Source organism: Bos indicus x Bos taurus, chromosome 7 (assembly GCF_003369695.1).
Source record: "Bos indicus x Bos taurus breed Angus x Brahman F1 hybrid chromosome 7, Bos_hybrid_MaternalHap_v2.0, whole genome shotgun sequence".
In the NCBI taxonomy this organism is placed as follows: domain Eukaryota; kingdom Metazoa; phylum Chordata; class Mammalia; order Artiodactyla; family Bovidae; genus Bos; species Bos indicus x Bos taurus.
The window spans coordinates 108,710,022-108,725,139 of NC_040082.1; the positions used below are offsets into that span (position 1 = coordinate 108,710,022).

At 39.4% G+C, this 15,118-nt stretch overlaps 1 protein-coding gene across 3 annotated transcripts in view; it reads left to right on the forward strand.

Annotated features, from left to right (window-relative positions):
• The window catches only part of RUFY1 (RUN and FYVE domain containing 1), a 64,248-nt gene that overhangs the window by 16,614 nt on the left and 32,516 nt on the right, over positions 1-15,118 (forward strand). For all 3 annotated transcript variants that reach the window (XM_027548435.1, XM_027548436.1, XM_027548437.1), the window contains exons 4-7: positions 2,686-2,787; positions 4,373-4,496; positions 9,502-9,563; positions 13,081-13,146. In XM_027548435.1, the coding sequence (XP_027404236.1) occupies positions 2,686-2,787; positions 4,373-4,496; positions 9,502-9,563; positions 13,081-13,146 (354 nt within the window). The remainder of the gene's footprint in view (positions 1-2,685; positions 2,788-4,372; positions 4,497-9,501; positions 9,564-13,080; positions 13,147-15,118) is intronic.

Sequence of the window (15,118 nt, forward strand, 5' to 3'; positions counted from 1 at the left end):
TTCTAAAATTTCTACAGGATTTTGGAAGTTATGATTAGTATTTTTTGGAGAGTAGAGACTGTTTGCTCTGAGGTAGTTTGAAACTTGCAGGACAGACTTTGAGTCCTGAGAGTCATCTCTCTGGAGTTTAATTTCCTTGTCTAATTGAGATAAAAATGTCTTTTACAGTGTGGCCCAGTACCCAGAACTTTACATTGTTTTCATATCATGGTTCACTATTAAACATACTGTTACACAACAAATACGATTTCACGTATTGGCATGTAAACCCAGACAACAGACAAGGTTCTCTACTTTTTTGGAAATTAAAAACAGTCTTTTTTCTTATTACATAATTTTTAATTAGGAAATAAGAACAAGCAAAAAAGATGCTTCTGTTAGCTTACTGCTCAGAAAAAACAAAGCTACAATTAATATCTTGGTCATTATCCTTGTAGAGTCAGACAGACGAATAAAGAAGCTTCTACTGTGATTCACCTTTGCCTCCCCCGGTGGCATCACTGTTGCAGTCCTCATGGACTAACCACCGAAGCCACCAGCGCATCTACCTTTTGCCCCAGTAACTACTTCTAGGGGTTTTATCTCATAGACCTAACACGTGAAAATGACATGTACAGAGATGTCTGTTGCAGCATCATTTGTAACAGCAGCAGATTAGAAATGGCCTAGATTAAAAACTGGAGAAGGCGATGGCACCCCACTCCACTACTCTTGCCTGGAAAATCCCATGGATGGAGGAGCCTGGTGGGCTGCAGTCCATGGGGTCGCTAAGAGTCGGACACGACTGAGCGACTTCACTTTGACTTTTCACTTCCATGCGTTGGAGAAGGAAATGGCAACCCACTCCAGTATTCTTGCCTGGAGAATCCCAGGGACAGGGGAGCCTGGTGGGCTGCCATCTATGGGGTCGCAAAGAGTCGGACACGACTGAAGCAACTTAGCAGCAGATTAAAAGCTAGGTAAATAAATCATGGCACAGTCCAGTAGTGAAACACCTTAAAGCTATGAAAACATGAACAGGAAATTTCCTGTGTACAGAAAGAATTTCAAAATAACAGATATTCAGTAAAACGAGCAAGTTGCAAAATGGTATATGTAGCATACTAATATTTTTGTAAGAAGGGAAGAAAAATAAGAACATTCATTTCCAATGCAGAAAAATGCTTGGGATGTGAACCTTAACTAGGAGCAGTATATTAATGAACAGAGAAGGAGAACTGGGGAAAAAACAAGTATTAAGCTGTACATACTGTAGCTTTTTTCCCATTTAATAGTAGACTTTAAGCCTTTTTCCATATTAAATATTCATCCACAACTTTGTTTTTGAAGTGAGCACACAGCATTCTGTTGTTTAGCCCCTCCCACTTTGGGCTTTGTGCTGCTAAGTCACTTCAGTCGTGTCCAACTCTGTGCGACCCCATAGACGGCAGCCCACCAGGCTCCCCTGTCCCTGGGATTCTCCAGGCAAGAACACTGGAGTGGGTTGCCATTTCCTTCTCCAATGCATGAAAATGAAAAGTGAAAGGGAAGTCGCTCAGTCGTGTCCGACTGTTTGTGACCCCGTGGACTGCAGCCTTCCAGGCTCCCCTGTCCATAGGATTTTCCAGGCAAGGGTACTGGAGTTGTGGTTGTCTTCAAATCCTCATTGTCCAAACTGCAGTGCTGACCACCCCCAACACACATCTTTGTGCACATCCTCAATTACTTCCTTACCTTGCTAGATGCAGAACTTTGATAACCGGCTGGCATTAAATTGCCTGCTGGAAGAATTGTGCCAGTTTGTACTCCCACCAAGCAGGACATGTAGATGTGCATTTTTCCTATTTCTTTTCTTCTTTTACTCTAACTTCACATCATTTATTGAAAGGTGGGGGGAATCCAAAGCCTTTTATATTAAGTTGGGTGCCTTCTAGCCCTTTGAGGCAGGTATTGATTACAGCAGTACCTCTAATACTCTCTTGGACATTACAAATGCAGTTACTCTGCTTAGAACAGTAACTTTTTTTTCCTTAAATAGTGCTAGGTCTATATTTGGGAGGCTTTTTCTTTCTTTTAAAACAGATCTTTTCAAAATAGCACCTTTGAGACTGGTTGCACAACATGTGCCTAACAGAGCTAACAGTACACTTAAAAATGGATGAGGTGGTAAACTTCATATTATGTGTATTTTACTGTGTCAGAAATAAACTTGATGTAGTAAATTTCAAGCTAATGCCTTAGAAATCTTGTGAGTTCAGTACTTTAATAACTGTATTCTATATTCATCTTTTGAAAGAATGTTTATCCATGATACAATCTAACCTGATATTTCCTGGCTTCCTGTGAAATGTATGAATACATGCAAAGTTTTATCTAATTGTATTTGTTCCAGAAATCAGATATTTCTGGCTTAAATATTTTTCTGGTTTTGTTGTGGTTTTTTTTTTTTGAGGGGGAAGGAGGGAAATATATGCCTATGATAGAGACTTCAAACAGTCCCGAAAAAAATGCAGTGAGCCATTTCCTCAGCCTTCCCAGAGTGTTCCCGCAACCCCCAGGGCAGCTTTGCATTCACAAGCGTGCGTGTGTGTGTGTGTGTGTGTGTGTGTGTGTGTGAATATATTTCTCCCTGGCTAAGTTGGCTTTTTTCCCTTTGTTTTTGTTGTTGTAATGCTTTAATAGTCTGATCCTCTGTTTGAATTACAGGACAGCTGTGGGAAGGGGCAGAGCTTGGCTTTATCTTGCACTCATGCAGAAGAAACTAGCAGATTATCTGAAAGTGCTTGTAGACAATAAAAATCTCTTGAGGTATTTCATCACCTATCTTCGCTTAGTTTTTGCTTCGTAATTAGAACATAGTTTTGTACATCATTAGGAATTAAAATAAGAATGTATTGACTTGGCCAAATGGTTCATTCATGTTTCTCTGTAAGATGTTAACGCAAAAACCTGAACAAGCCTGTACAGTTTTTATTCAGATTATTATGAAGTGTAACTATTCTGTGGCTTACTTTTAAAATAGCAGAATTTTATTTTTTGAGCACTGATGTCTGAAAGTCTTTATTAATGAAGATTCATATTTTCATTTTGAAGATAATTCTTCAAAAATACCTAAGATCAGGTAACTGACAGCATACTCCATTAAGTTTCAACAAAATAGTATTTGATTGGGTGATAATAGGGGGTAAATGACTTGAACTAGATTCAGTGGGCAATTTTAAATTATAAGACCCTGCTTTTTATAAGAGAACATACCTAGATTACCTATTTTAGGATTCCATATTCAAATTGTAAACTTTTATATCTCTTGGCATCAGTAAAGACAAACTATCTCTGTAATTTATGACTGGGTTCATTTTTTATATTTATAACTTTATAGACGAAAGAAATCATTATAAGATGAATTTTCTCTATGATATGAGAATTTATGAGGAAAAAATCTTTATAGAGCTAATGCTCTTATCTAACTGAAATAAAAATATCTTTTACAGTATGGCCTATCACCCAAAATTTTCGATTGTTTTCAAGTCATGGCTTATTACTGAACAAATGTTTTCATGATAAATACTGATTTCAAATAATTTACATACCTTGTACTCTTCTCTGACCGTTATACTGAATAACTTTGAGGTACGGATATTGTTCTAAACAACTAGTTCTGGGACTGCCCTCACGGTCCAGTGGTGAAGACTTCGCACGTCCACTATAGAGGGCACAGCTTCCGTCCCTGGTCTGGGAACCAAGATCCCACATGGCTCACTGCCAAAAATAAAATGATAATAAATAAATAAATAAACAACTAATTCTGAGGATAACAAGTTCTTATGCATTCACACACACGCTGGTGTATTAGCTAATCACTGATGACCAGAGCGGTGATGGATGGAGCCTCACTACACATGGCCCGGGGGACTGGGAGGGAAGGAAGTCAAAGCAGGCAGTGTTCCCTGGGACACAGGGGAGAGGGAAGAGTGCTGTTCTGGGTCAGGGGGGTGGGGATCGCAGGATTGCACTTCATGTTGACATGAACGTGAGTGTAGCAGTAGTTCATGTAGGAAGACGAAGGAAGCAGCCAGGTGGAAAGAGGGACAGAGTGGCGTTTAGGAACACAGGGGCCTAATGAGAAGAGCTGGGCTCCAGGGTCCAACCAGAGAAGTTAACCTTAGACCAGAGGTGGGAGGGGTCCATTCTAAGCCCCAGGAAGAAAGAAGAGGCCAGAGAAGAGATCACAGAACTTAAAGTGAGAGAGGGAATAAAAGGCAGAAGGGAATGCACACAAGGCAGCCTCTGGCTCCTGGTGAAACTCTCAGCCAGGCCACGAGCTAAGAGGTGAAAAGTCAGGAGGTCCAGTAGAAGGGTGGTGAAGGTGTTCTGTCGTATCCATCTCTTTCAGTGAGTTCTATGAGCCTGAGGCATTAATGATGGAGGAAGAAGGGACAGTGATTGTTGGTCTGCTGGTGGGACTCAATGTGCTTGATGCCAACCTCTGCTTAAAAGGAGAAGACTTGGATTCTCAGGTAAGATGGGAATTTTGACTCTAGATCAAATGTCTTGTTTGGGCCAGGGATTTTACACTGGATCTGCAGACGTGTGCAGGAAGGGGCAGATGGCAGGGGGCATCTGGCAAAGGGCTGTGCAGGGTGCTGCACTGGACCAAAGCTGGAACAGCTGGCAAAAGTCCTGGGGAAGAGCGAAAAATAGCTCGGGCAAAGGCACAGAGGCACACACACAGAGCATGGCATGTCTGGGAACGGGAAATGGTTCTCCATGGCTAGGACACGGCCTGCCCAGTGAGTCACATGGAGGTGGAGGCCGGCCCAGGTTTTACATCGCAAGTGCCATGTTAGAGGCTTCAGCTTCTGTCCCTGGAACTTTGGGAACCATGGGAGGTTTTTAGGCAGTACACTGAAATGGTCAGGCCTGAGACTGAGAAAGTTGAAGCTAGCAACCATGCGGGTCATGAGTTAGAAGCAGCCAAGAATGGGGAATGCAGAAACATGAAGCAGATAAGTCAGGAAATCAGGGGCAGACAAGTCTGCATGAGGAGTGGGAGAACAGACTCAGGAGAGATTTGGAAAGTCAGATGGTAAAACGGAGCAGGAACTTTCAGGCCATGAGGTGCAGAGTGCCCCTTGCTGGAGACAGCCTTCTTGTGATGGGCTTTTCCTCCTGCACAGAAGCCGGTAGCCAGGGATGAGGCCTAAGCTCCAGGTGCTGGAGACTAAATCCAGACAGTATGCCCCGCCCTAACCTCCACCCCACTTCAGGGCATCAGGAACTGTGGCTGGGCCGCTGCCCCGCCTTCTTCCCACTACATGTTTGGACATGAATCTAAAGCTTCCCCAATCCCTCCATGACCAGATCAGCTGCTTTTTTTCCCCCAGTAGTTTTCTTGTTCTGGCCTGTTGAATATTTTTCAAAAAATATAAACAAGTTTTTTTTAAAAGAAACAAAGTATCACATATTGTCCCATTACACAGAAACAGCTGATTCAGTGTTACATTTTGGGATATATCCTTCCAGCACATGAATAAAAGGTGTGAGTGTGTGTGTGTGTCTTTGTATCTCACAGACCGATGTTTGGAGCTTTCTTTTTTCATTAAACCAAAATGTGATTATTCCAAGAACACCATTTTGCAATTTCTTTATTTAACAATGTGTTCCACATAGCTCTTGATGTCAAGAGATACATCCATTTTATGAATATACCATAATTTATTTAACCAATACTTTTTTTTAATTGAAAGATAATTGCTTTACAGTGTTGTGTTGTTTTCTGCCATACAACAACACAAATCAGTCATAATTATATATATATATATACATATAATTGTATGTATAATATATATATCCCCTCCTTCTTGATTCTCCCTCCCTAACCAATACTTATTAATGTAAGTCATTTTCATGTTATAATGACAGTGTTATAAATATCCTTATACTTGTTTTTAAGCCTTGTCCTTTTGTTTTCTTAGGATAAGTTTTGAGATTGCTGTGTCAGACTGCACAAGTTCTGCATGAGTGTTGTGAAAGCATGAGAGCGTTCTTGGTCTTTTTCAATCAGACAGAAAAAACTCTTCATCTCAAATTTGTGTTTTTGAAAACTAGGATGATGGAGTTGTTTTGGTTTTTTTTTTCATGTTTTATTTAAATATCATACAAGGTTTATTCATTTTGTATTACAAACATTAAACAAGCCATTGGTGGTTCACCTGTTCATATCCTTTGCCCATTTTTTGGAATATTCCATCTTTTTCCACTTCTTTATTATAGATAAGGATATTTACCATTTGTCAGAATATTTGTTATAAAAATTTTTTTCTGCTCTCTCGGGGTTTGTTTTCTCTATAGACCTTTTTTTTTTTTCCCGTGCAGTCGTATTTAATGGACTTTTCCTCTATACCTTCTAAACTATTGTGCCTAGAAGGTCCTTCCACATCTAAAAATTAACTTAATTTTTAAATCACATGTATATATTTTACATGTAAATAATCTGCCTGTCATTCTTTTTGACATAGTATGAAGTGGAAATCCAGATTTCTTACATAAGTACAGCAGTGAACCAGTGTTTCCAGTATCATGTATCAAATATTATTATTTTGCCTACTAATTTGAAATTCCACCTTTATCATGTGTTAAAATATCCATTATACTCAGGGGGCTTATTTGTAGACTCTCTATTTAGTCTCTGGATCTTTTTATTTCTATGCTAGTAACATAGTCTTTTAACTACCAAAGCCGTATAGTGTGTTTTACGCTCTGGCAGTTCACCTCCTACCTACTTTGTTATGCAACATTTTCAGATTTAGTTGAGGCTGTCCCGTTTTCCATTCTTCCCGATGACCTTGAACATCATTTATTTTGTCAGATTCCAAAATGAAAATTTGTCTGGGATTTTTATTAAATAATAGATGTGATTGAGCCCCTGGCTTATTCTTATCGTCAACATAATGCCTCCTGCATGTCACTAGGAAGCATGAGTATTTGCTGCTGCTGTCTGAGAGATCCTCTTTCTCGTGTTTAGAAAGTACTGTTCTCTTCTAACTTTGCATTTTTATTTAAAAATGAATATTGACATATATCAGCCACAGGTGTACATGTGTGCCCCCGTCCCAAACCCTATGACAAAAACCACCTCAATATTTTAAAGGAATTAGCCGCCAATTAAAATAAAGAAATTAATTTTTAAAAAATGAATATTGAATGCTATCCAGCACTTTCTGGCATCTATTGAGATGTCATATGCATTTTTAGCCCATAATTATAATTGAAATAATTGTTGGGCTTCCTATTGTGATATTATTATTCCTGCATTCTTAAAATTAATCTTACTTAGTCATCGTACATATACTTTTAGTGTACTCCTAGACTTAATGTCTGTGGTTTATTTGGGATTTTTGTGTTTCTACTTATAAGAGACACTTGTCTGAATCTTCCCTTCCTATACTGTCTTTGTAACTTTTCAGTGTCAGGATTGTATAACCTCATAAAATAAGCTGGATAATATTCTTTTCATTCTTATTTTCTACAAAAGTTTGTTATAGCAAGAATTATTTTTCTTTAAATGTTTGTTAAAACTTGCTGGTATAACTGTTTCAGCTCTTTATAATCTGCATACTCTGACCACTTCTATTTTTTGCATAGCTTTGGTCAGTTCATTGGTTTCCTAAGCAGCAGCAGCAGCCAGCCTTATAAAAACCTTTAGTCATTTATATTTTTCCAGAAACCATTTATTTTTTTTAGATCTCCGCTGTTAGTTGCATGAGAGTATTTTCTTGCAGCTTTTTAAAATCTCATATTTCCAAATTGTAATATTGTACACATGACAGAGTTCGTCTACTGTGTTGAGCTCGAAACCCAGATCTTGCTCTTTACTCATCACTTCTGCTTCAGGAGGAGGACTTTATCTGTCTTCTAGTCCATTAATTTCTACTTTGGGTATTAATTCTTTCTCATTCTTTCTATTGTTTCCTTTTTTCCAGGCAAATGTATATTTTTTTTTTACTCTTTTTCTATTATAGAAGAAGTACATGCTTGTTGAAAAAAATTAAGCAATTACAAAAGCATGTAAAGTGAAAAGTGAAATTCAAGCTTCCCTTTTCTCCTCCCCCTTCAGTCCCACTTTTGTCCCCACAGGTAATGTGAAAACTTGAGGGACTACTTTTTCTATGCATTTATGTGTACATAGGTTTTTGTTTCTGACTAAATCTTTTCTGGCTTTCTATTGCAGTGTAACAAATTAACAGTCACATTAAAAATACCAATCACTCATAGTTGATGGTTAGCTGATTTCAGCAAGTTGATTCTGAAGCACACCTGTGATTATAGGCAGTTGGTGGCTAGGACTGGAGTGGCTGAAGGCATGTGCTGTCACTGCCCTCTGAGTTGAGAAGGTCAGTGGGTGGGCGCTGGAGCAGCAGGGGTTTCCTGGGCATCTCTGTCTGCATCTGGTCTCTCCACATGGTCTCCAGCGTGGTGCCTCAAGGTAGCCAGACTTTTCCCATAGAAGCTCAGAACTTCAGAGGCATGTGCCCAAGGGAAAGAGCTAGGACGAAGTGTGTACTGCCTTTGTTAACCTAGCTGAAAAGTCACAGCCTCCTTCCTGCTGCTTTCTGCTCATTTGGACAGGTAGTAAGGCCACCCAGGTTCAAGGGTTGGGAATGGAGATTGGTGGGAGGCGCAACAGAGAAGTTGCAAAAGACGTCACATACAGCTTTGGCTTTTAACATGAGTGGGGTTGCTATACTATATATATATAAGTGGGGTTAATGCTGTACATAGTATTCTTTGACTTAAAGTTTTATCGTGGAGCTTTCTTCATTTCATTACATTTTCATTCCCTGTGTTCTTTGTTATGGTTGCAGAGGGTTCTGCAGTATGGCTATAATGTGATTGATTTAAATATTTCTGTATTGATGGACCCAATTATCCTGTATTTCAAAGGAATGGCTTCACTTTCACCAGAGTCAGTGGTGGCAGGCTAGGGCTCTCATTCACTCTCTCTCAAGTGCTTTATTTCTGAACAAAGCACCTAACTTTGAGATGTTGAGGGATCTTGGATCTCCCTAGTTCCCTATAGCAGAGAATTTTCCCTGAAATACTGACTGGACCTTTTCATCCCAACTTGGGGAAAGAAGGAGTCAGAGTTATCAGTTGAGGTCACCACTTTAAAGATCCAGGTCTCTCTCTCTCTTTTTTTTTTAATCACTTTGTACCCAAAGAACTTTGTTGATCTTTGTCAACAATTTGTTGAATAAAGACAGAAAAACTAATCATTATTAAGTGGTAAAATTTGAGAATATTCCCTCGAATTCTGATTTTTAGTAAGTTTTTCTTCTAGAAGATGATGGGGTTGTTTTTCTTTCGGTTTGTTTGCTTGATTGCTACTTTAAGCTCATCCGTCTAACTGACTGTTTAGGAAGGAGATAGGCATATAAACACCATGAATTTTAAAGATAGTAAGGTTTGTGGAAAGTAGGGAAATTATCTTTCATTTAAACTGGTGCATTTTCTTTCAATCAGGTTGGAGTGATCGATTTTTCTCTCTACATTAAAGATGTGCAGGATCTAGATGGCGGCAAAGAGTAAGTTCTGCATTGTATGCTGCTCTTATGATTTTAATGAAATTCTAGCAAAGAATGCGACTTTTTAAAAAACTGAGATGTAATTGACATATAACATTATATTATTTTCACATGTACAACATAATGATCTGATATTTATATATATTGTAAAGTGATCACCACAGTACATCTAGTGTACATCCATGACCTTAACATAGTTAGTTACAAAAGAACATTTTTCTTGTGACAAGAGCTTTTAGGATCTACTGTCTTAGCAACTTCCAAATATGCAGTTTTACTGTTAACTATAGTTATTAGTTATACTTGATTATATATATTAACTATATATATAAAATGCTCTTAACTATAGTCATCATGCTGCACGTTGCGTCACTAAGCCTCCTTTGTTTTATAACTGGAAGTTTGTGTCTTATGACCCCCTTCACCTTCTCCCCCACTCCCCAACCTCTGGCAACCACCACCAGTCCCCGTATCTGTGAGCTTGGTTCTGTCTTTGTTTGTTTTAGATTCTACATATAAGTAAGAGCATAAGGTATTTGTCTTTCATTGTTTTACTTATCTCACTTAGCATAATGTCCTCAAATCCACTCATGCTGTCAGAAATGGTAGGATTTTTTTTTTATGGATGAATAATATTTTGTTATATAAATATACTACGTTTTCTTCATTCATCTATTGATGGACACTTAGGTTGTTGCTATAAAGGAGTGAAGTGAAAGTCGCTCAGTTGTGTCCGACTCCTTGCAACCCCAAGGAAAATACAGTCCGTGGAATTCTCCAGGCAAGAATACTGGAGTGGGTAGCCTATCCCTTCTCCAGTGGATCTTCCCAACCCGGGAATCAAACCAGGGTCTTCTGCACTGCAGGCAGATTCTTTACCAACTGAGCTATCAGGAAGGTTGTTGCTATATCTTGGCTATTGTAAGTAATGCTGCCGTGAATATGGGGGTGCATATATGTATTCATGTTAGTTTTCCCTTTATTTGGGTAAATACCCAGAAGTGGAATTGCTGAATCATTTAGTAGTTTTATTTTTCATTTTTTGAGAAACTGCCATACTGTTTTCCACAGTGGCTGCACTCGTTTACATTCCCACCAACACTGCACAAGGGTTCCCTTTTCTCTGTTTCCTGGCCGACACTTCTTATTTCTTGTCTTTTCAGTGATAACCATTCTAACAGGTATGAGGTGTTACCGTCTTGCAGTTTTGTTTTGCATTTCCCGATGATTAGTGTTGTTGAGCATCTTTTCCTGTAACTGCTGACAAAGAATGCCACTTTTGTTTTTGCACTGTTTGAGATTTTAGTTTTTATGTAGCTGTTTTTAATTACAATGGTAATATGTTCCTGTTCCTGTAGTTTAAGGAATTAGGCTCTCAGGAAGAATAGAGAGTACAAGGACGACTTCCCCATCCACACTATCCCCCGGTCTCCCACCTCAGTCCCACTCCCCGCCTCCTTCGTCAGAGGAAGCCACTCATGCATGACTCCTTCCAAGTCCTTTTTTTAATGCCTTTCAGATGTATATTGTTGGTAGTGTAATTTGCTTTATGGATTGTTGGGATGTAAATGGAAAAGCACTGTGACACATTTAGGTTGCCTCTAGACTTACTCTGACCACAGTGTGTCTTGGATGTCTTTTCATGCCACATGTAACTCTACTTCATCCTTGTTAACAAGAGCATTAAAAGAAGTCACTCTGAAAAAAGAGACAGAAAAGAAAAAAAAGCAAACAATGTGTATAACATGCTAAAATTTATGTTGTAATAAAGAAGACATAACACTTGTATTTATATGTTGTACTTCCATATACATGGATCACTTCTAGAGAGGCACATGGACTGAACACAGATGTGGGAGGGAGTTTCACTGTAAACCCTTGGGCTGTGTTTGAATATTCTGCCAGAAACATCCATTACTTGTCCTTCACACTTCTTCGTATTGAGGACTCTTCTGGTCTCAGTGTCCTGGCAGTGTACCTTACCAAGGAAGGCATGCTTTATGCCCCTAGAGTACTAAGGTTTGCTCACTTGGAATTAAAAATATATTCTTAATGTCGAAAAGAACTGGAAATGAGCTGATTGTCCACCTTTAAGGGAATGCAGTCAGCCTCTCATACCTGCAGATGTTGAACCCACAGATGTAGAGGGTCAGCAGTGCTCCGCCATGTGTATGAGAGACTTGAGCAGTTGCAGATTTTGGTATCCACAGTGGTTTTGGAACCCATCCCCTGTGGACACTTAGGGACATCTGTAATTGAATGAATTGTGGAATATCCAAAATGTTCCACGCTGTGGTATATTATACAGACATGAGAAAAAGCAAATTTTACCTAGTGAATAGTAGGTTTAGAGGGGTTTCCACAGGTATTATTGAGTGAGAAAAGTATAATACTGAGAAGTATATATATTCCATTTTTTAAACCCTCCAAATCTCTTTTATATTTTAATTGTATATACTATATATAAAAATATAGATATTATGATTATATGCACAGAGGCTACTCAACAAGCTGTCAGTATGTGTCACCTGGGAAAGCTATGTGAGGGCAGAAAGGTTAAAAAAAAATAATAATAAACTATACTGACCAATAAATCCAGCACCTGTGGCATGAGTGTGGGTTGAATAATCTCATTTACGTACATATGTATGTAAAGAAATTGGTGGGGGGAGGCTAACTTTAAAATGTTAAAGTCTTTTTTATATATATAAACACATATAAAGTTTTTTGTTGTTGTTTTGTTTGTCACACTGCGTGGATTTGGGGATCTTAGTTCCCTAACCAGGAACTGAACCCACCCCCTTGGCACTGAAAGCACAGAGCCCTCACCACTGGACCACCACGCAATTCCCAATGTCTTTTTTTTTTTTTCAAACCCAGACTAATCAGCTTTGTGTTGTGAAGAGTTTTGTGATCTTCTTTTATGAGCCAGCTTCTTTTCCTTCAGTATACCAAGGGCTGCTTCATCTCCTGCCTCGGGAGCCATTTGCGAATGGATTTTGGTGTTTCCACCTCGCACCCTGGTGGCATTCTCAAATGCTAGGGATGCGGTGGGAGGAGTATCTGTAGGGAGGATCCTTTCCAGGCAGCGTTGCCAGAGTGTTCCATGTCCTCCCAGCCAGTCGTGCTGGTTCCCTCAGGACCAGGTAGATGTTGCTATACTCTGACTGTCTCTTGGTTTCCCAGTGGCACTAATGACATTGGTACTCCTACAAGGTAATTGGAAGGTTGGGGGCAATTACAGAGTATTAACCCTGAGTAAAAGCAATTCCTTGGGACTTCCCTGGTGTCCCAGTGGTAAAAAATAATCCATCTTATAATGCAGGGGACACAGGTTCAATCCTTGGTCAGAGAACTAAGATCCTACATGTCAGGAAGCAACTAAGCCCATGCACCACAACTGGAGAGTCCATATGCCGTATCAAAAAGACCAAACACAGCCAAATAAGTAAATGCATTTTTTTAAACTATTCATTGCAAAAAAATAATTTCTCTATTTTTATGCCCTTTTTTAAAGGCATGAAAGAATCACAGACGTCCTTGATCAAAAAAATTATGTGGAAGAACTTAACCGGCACTTAAGGTAGGACTCCCTTCTTTTTCCAGTGTTCGTTCTCAGTGCCCAATAATTGCCTCATGGGACCTTTTTTGAGTTGCCATATATTTATAACTTTTTTCCTAATCAGGAAGAAAGATTGTCATTCAGTGCTCATGTGTACAGGTTATAGAAGTATGATTTCTTGATAAAGAGCTTTGGGGAATCCTTTGGTGCCTTGTTCTGTGTAGTCATGCAGCTTAGAGAGTAATGAATGAAACCTGACTCTCCACCCCTCAGCCTACGGCAGCTTAGTTGGAGATCACTGCCTAGAAACCACTGCTGCCGCTGGGAATCAGCACACATCCCTCCCGTGTGCTGAGCAGGAAAAGGAGTTGAAAACCACTGGGTTAGACCTTTGAAAGCAATTCAGAAGAGATTTAATAGCAAGTGTTTTTTTTTTTTTTTTTTTTTTTAAAGCGGGTATCTTTATCTTGAGTTTTCTTTTTAATTGGAAAGCTGCTCCTGTGTGTTGTGAAACACTGGTTGTTGCAAGTGTTGATGGGGGGTGGATGGAGATTCTCAGCGTAACATTTTTGGGAGATACAATTCTCTCCCTGAACCCTCAACCCCTTTAGGAAATTTACTCTGCACATTAACAGTGCCCTATGGGAGCAGCCTCTGTGGCCCCCAAAGCCAATGAAACAGGCAAAGGATCTGGCATGTTCTTTAGAACATACATAAGGAAGCACATTTCTGAGCTCTCTGAGGTATGATGCTGACTATTGTTTTGAGAGACAGATTCTTAATTCATTCCTAATTTATTGAGAACTTAAGAAATAGATGTTGAATATTATCAAATGCCTTTTAGCATGCATTAAGTTAATCTTGACTTTTATCCCTTAATCTATTGACATGATACAATTTTACTAATTTATTTTTTCCACAGGGATAAACTACTTGATCATAGCTTTAATGATTTAATCATTCTCTTAAGGCATAATCTAACGTAATTGTTCCATAGTTTTCCTTCTGGCACGGTCTCAAAGCAGCCTCACAAAATGAATCAGAAAGCTTTGCCTTATTTCTGTGCCTGGGAACACCTTCTAGTTCATGAAATCCTTGAAAATTTGAAGCACCTGTAGAGAGGCAATACTTTGCCAGCTTTTCAGTCTTTCCTTGGTTGTTAGTTCATCTAGCTTTTCTCCTCTTGTTCAGTTCAGTTCAGTCACTCAGTCATGTCTGACTCTCTGCGACCCCATGAACTGCAGCACACCAACTCCCAGAGTCCACCCAGACCCATGTCCATTGAGTCGGTGATGCCATCCAACCATCTCATCCTCTGTTGTCCCCTTCTCCTCCTGCCCTCAATCTTTCCCAGCATCAGGGTCTTTTCAAATGAGTCAGCTCTTCGCATCAGGTGGCCAAAGTTTTGGAGTTTCAGCTTCAACATCAGTCCTACCAATGAACACCCAGGACTGATCTCCTTTAGAATGGACTGGTTGGATCTCCTTGCAGTCCAAGGGACTCTCAAGAGTCTTCTCCAACACCACAGTTCAAAAGCATCAATTCTTCGGTGCTCAGCTTTCTTTATAGTCCAACTCTCACATCCATACATGACCACTGGAAAAGTCATAGCCTTGACTAGACAGACCTTTGTTGGCAAAGTAATGTCTCTGCTTTTGAATATGCTATCTAGGTTGGTCATAACTTTCCTTCCAAGGAGTAAGCGTCTTTTAATTTCATGGCTGCAGTCACCATCTGCAGTGATTTTGGAGCTCAGAAAAATAAAGTTTTCCACTGTTTCCCCATCTATTTGCCATGAAGTGATGGGACCAGATTCCATGATCTTAGTTTTCTGAATGTTGAGCTTTAAGCCAACTTTTTCACTCTCCTCTTTCACTTTCATCAAGAGGCTCTTTAGTTTTTCTTCATTTTCTGCCATAAGGGTGGTATCATCTGCATTTCTGAGGTTATTGATATTTCTCCCTGCAATCTTGATTCCAGCTTGTGCTTCATC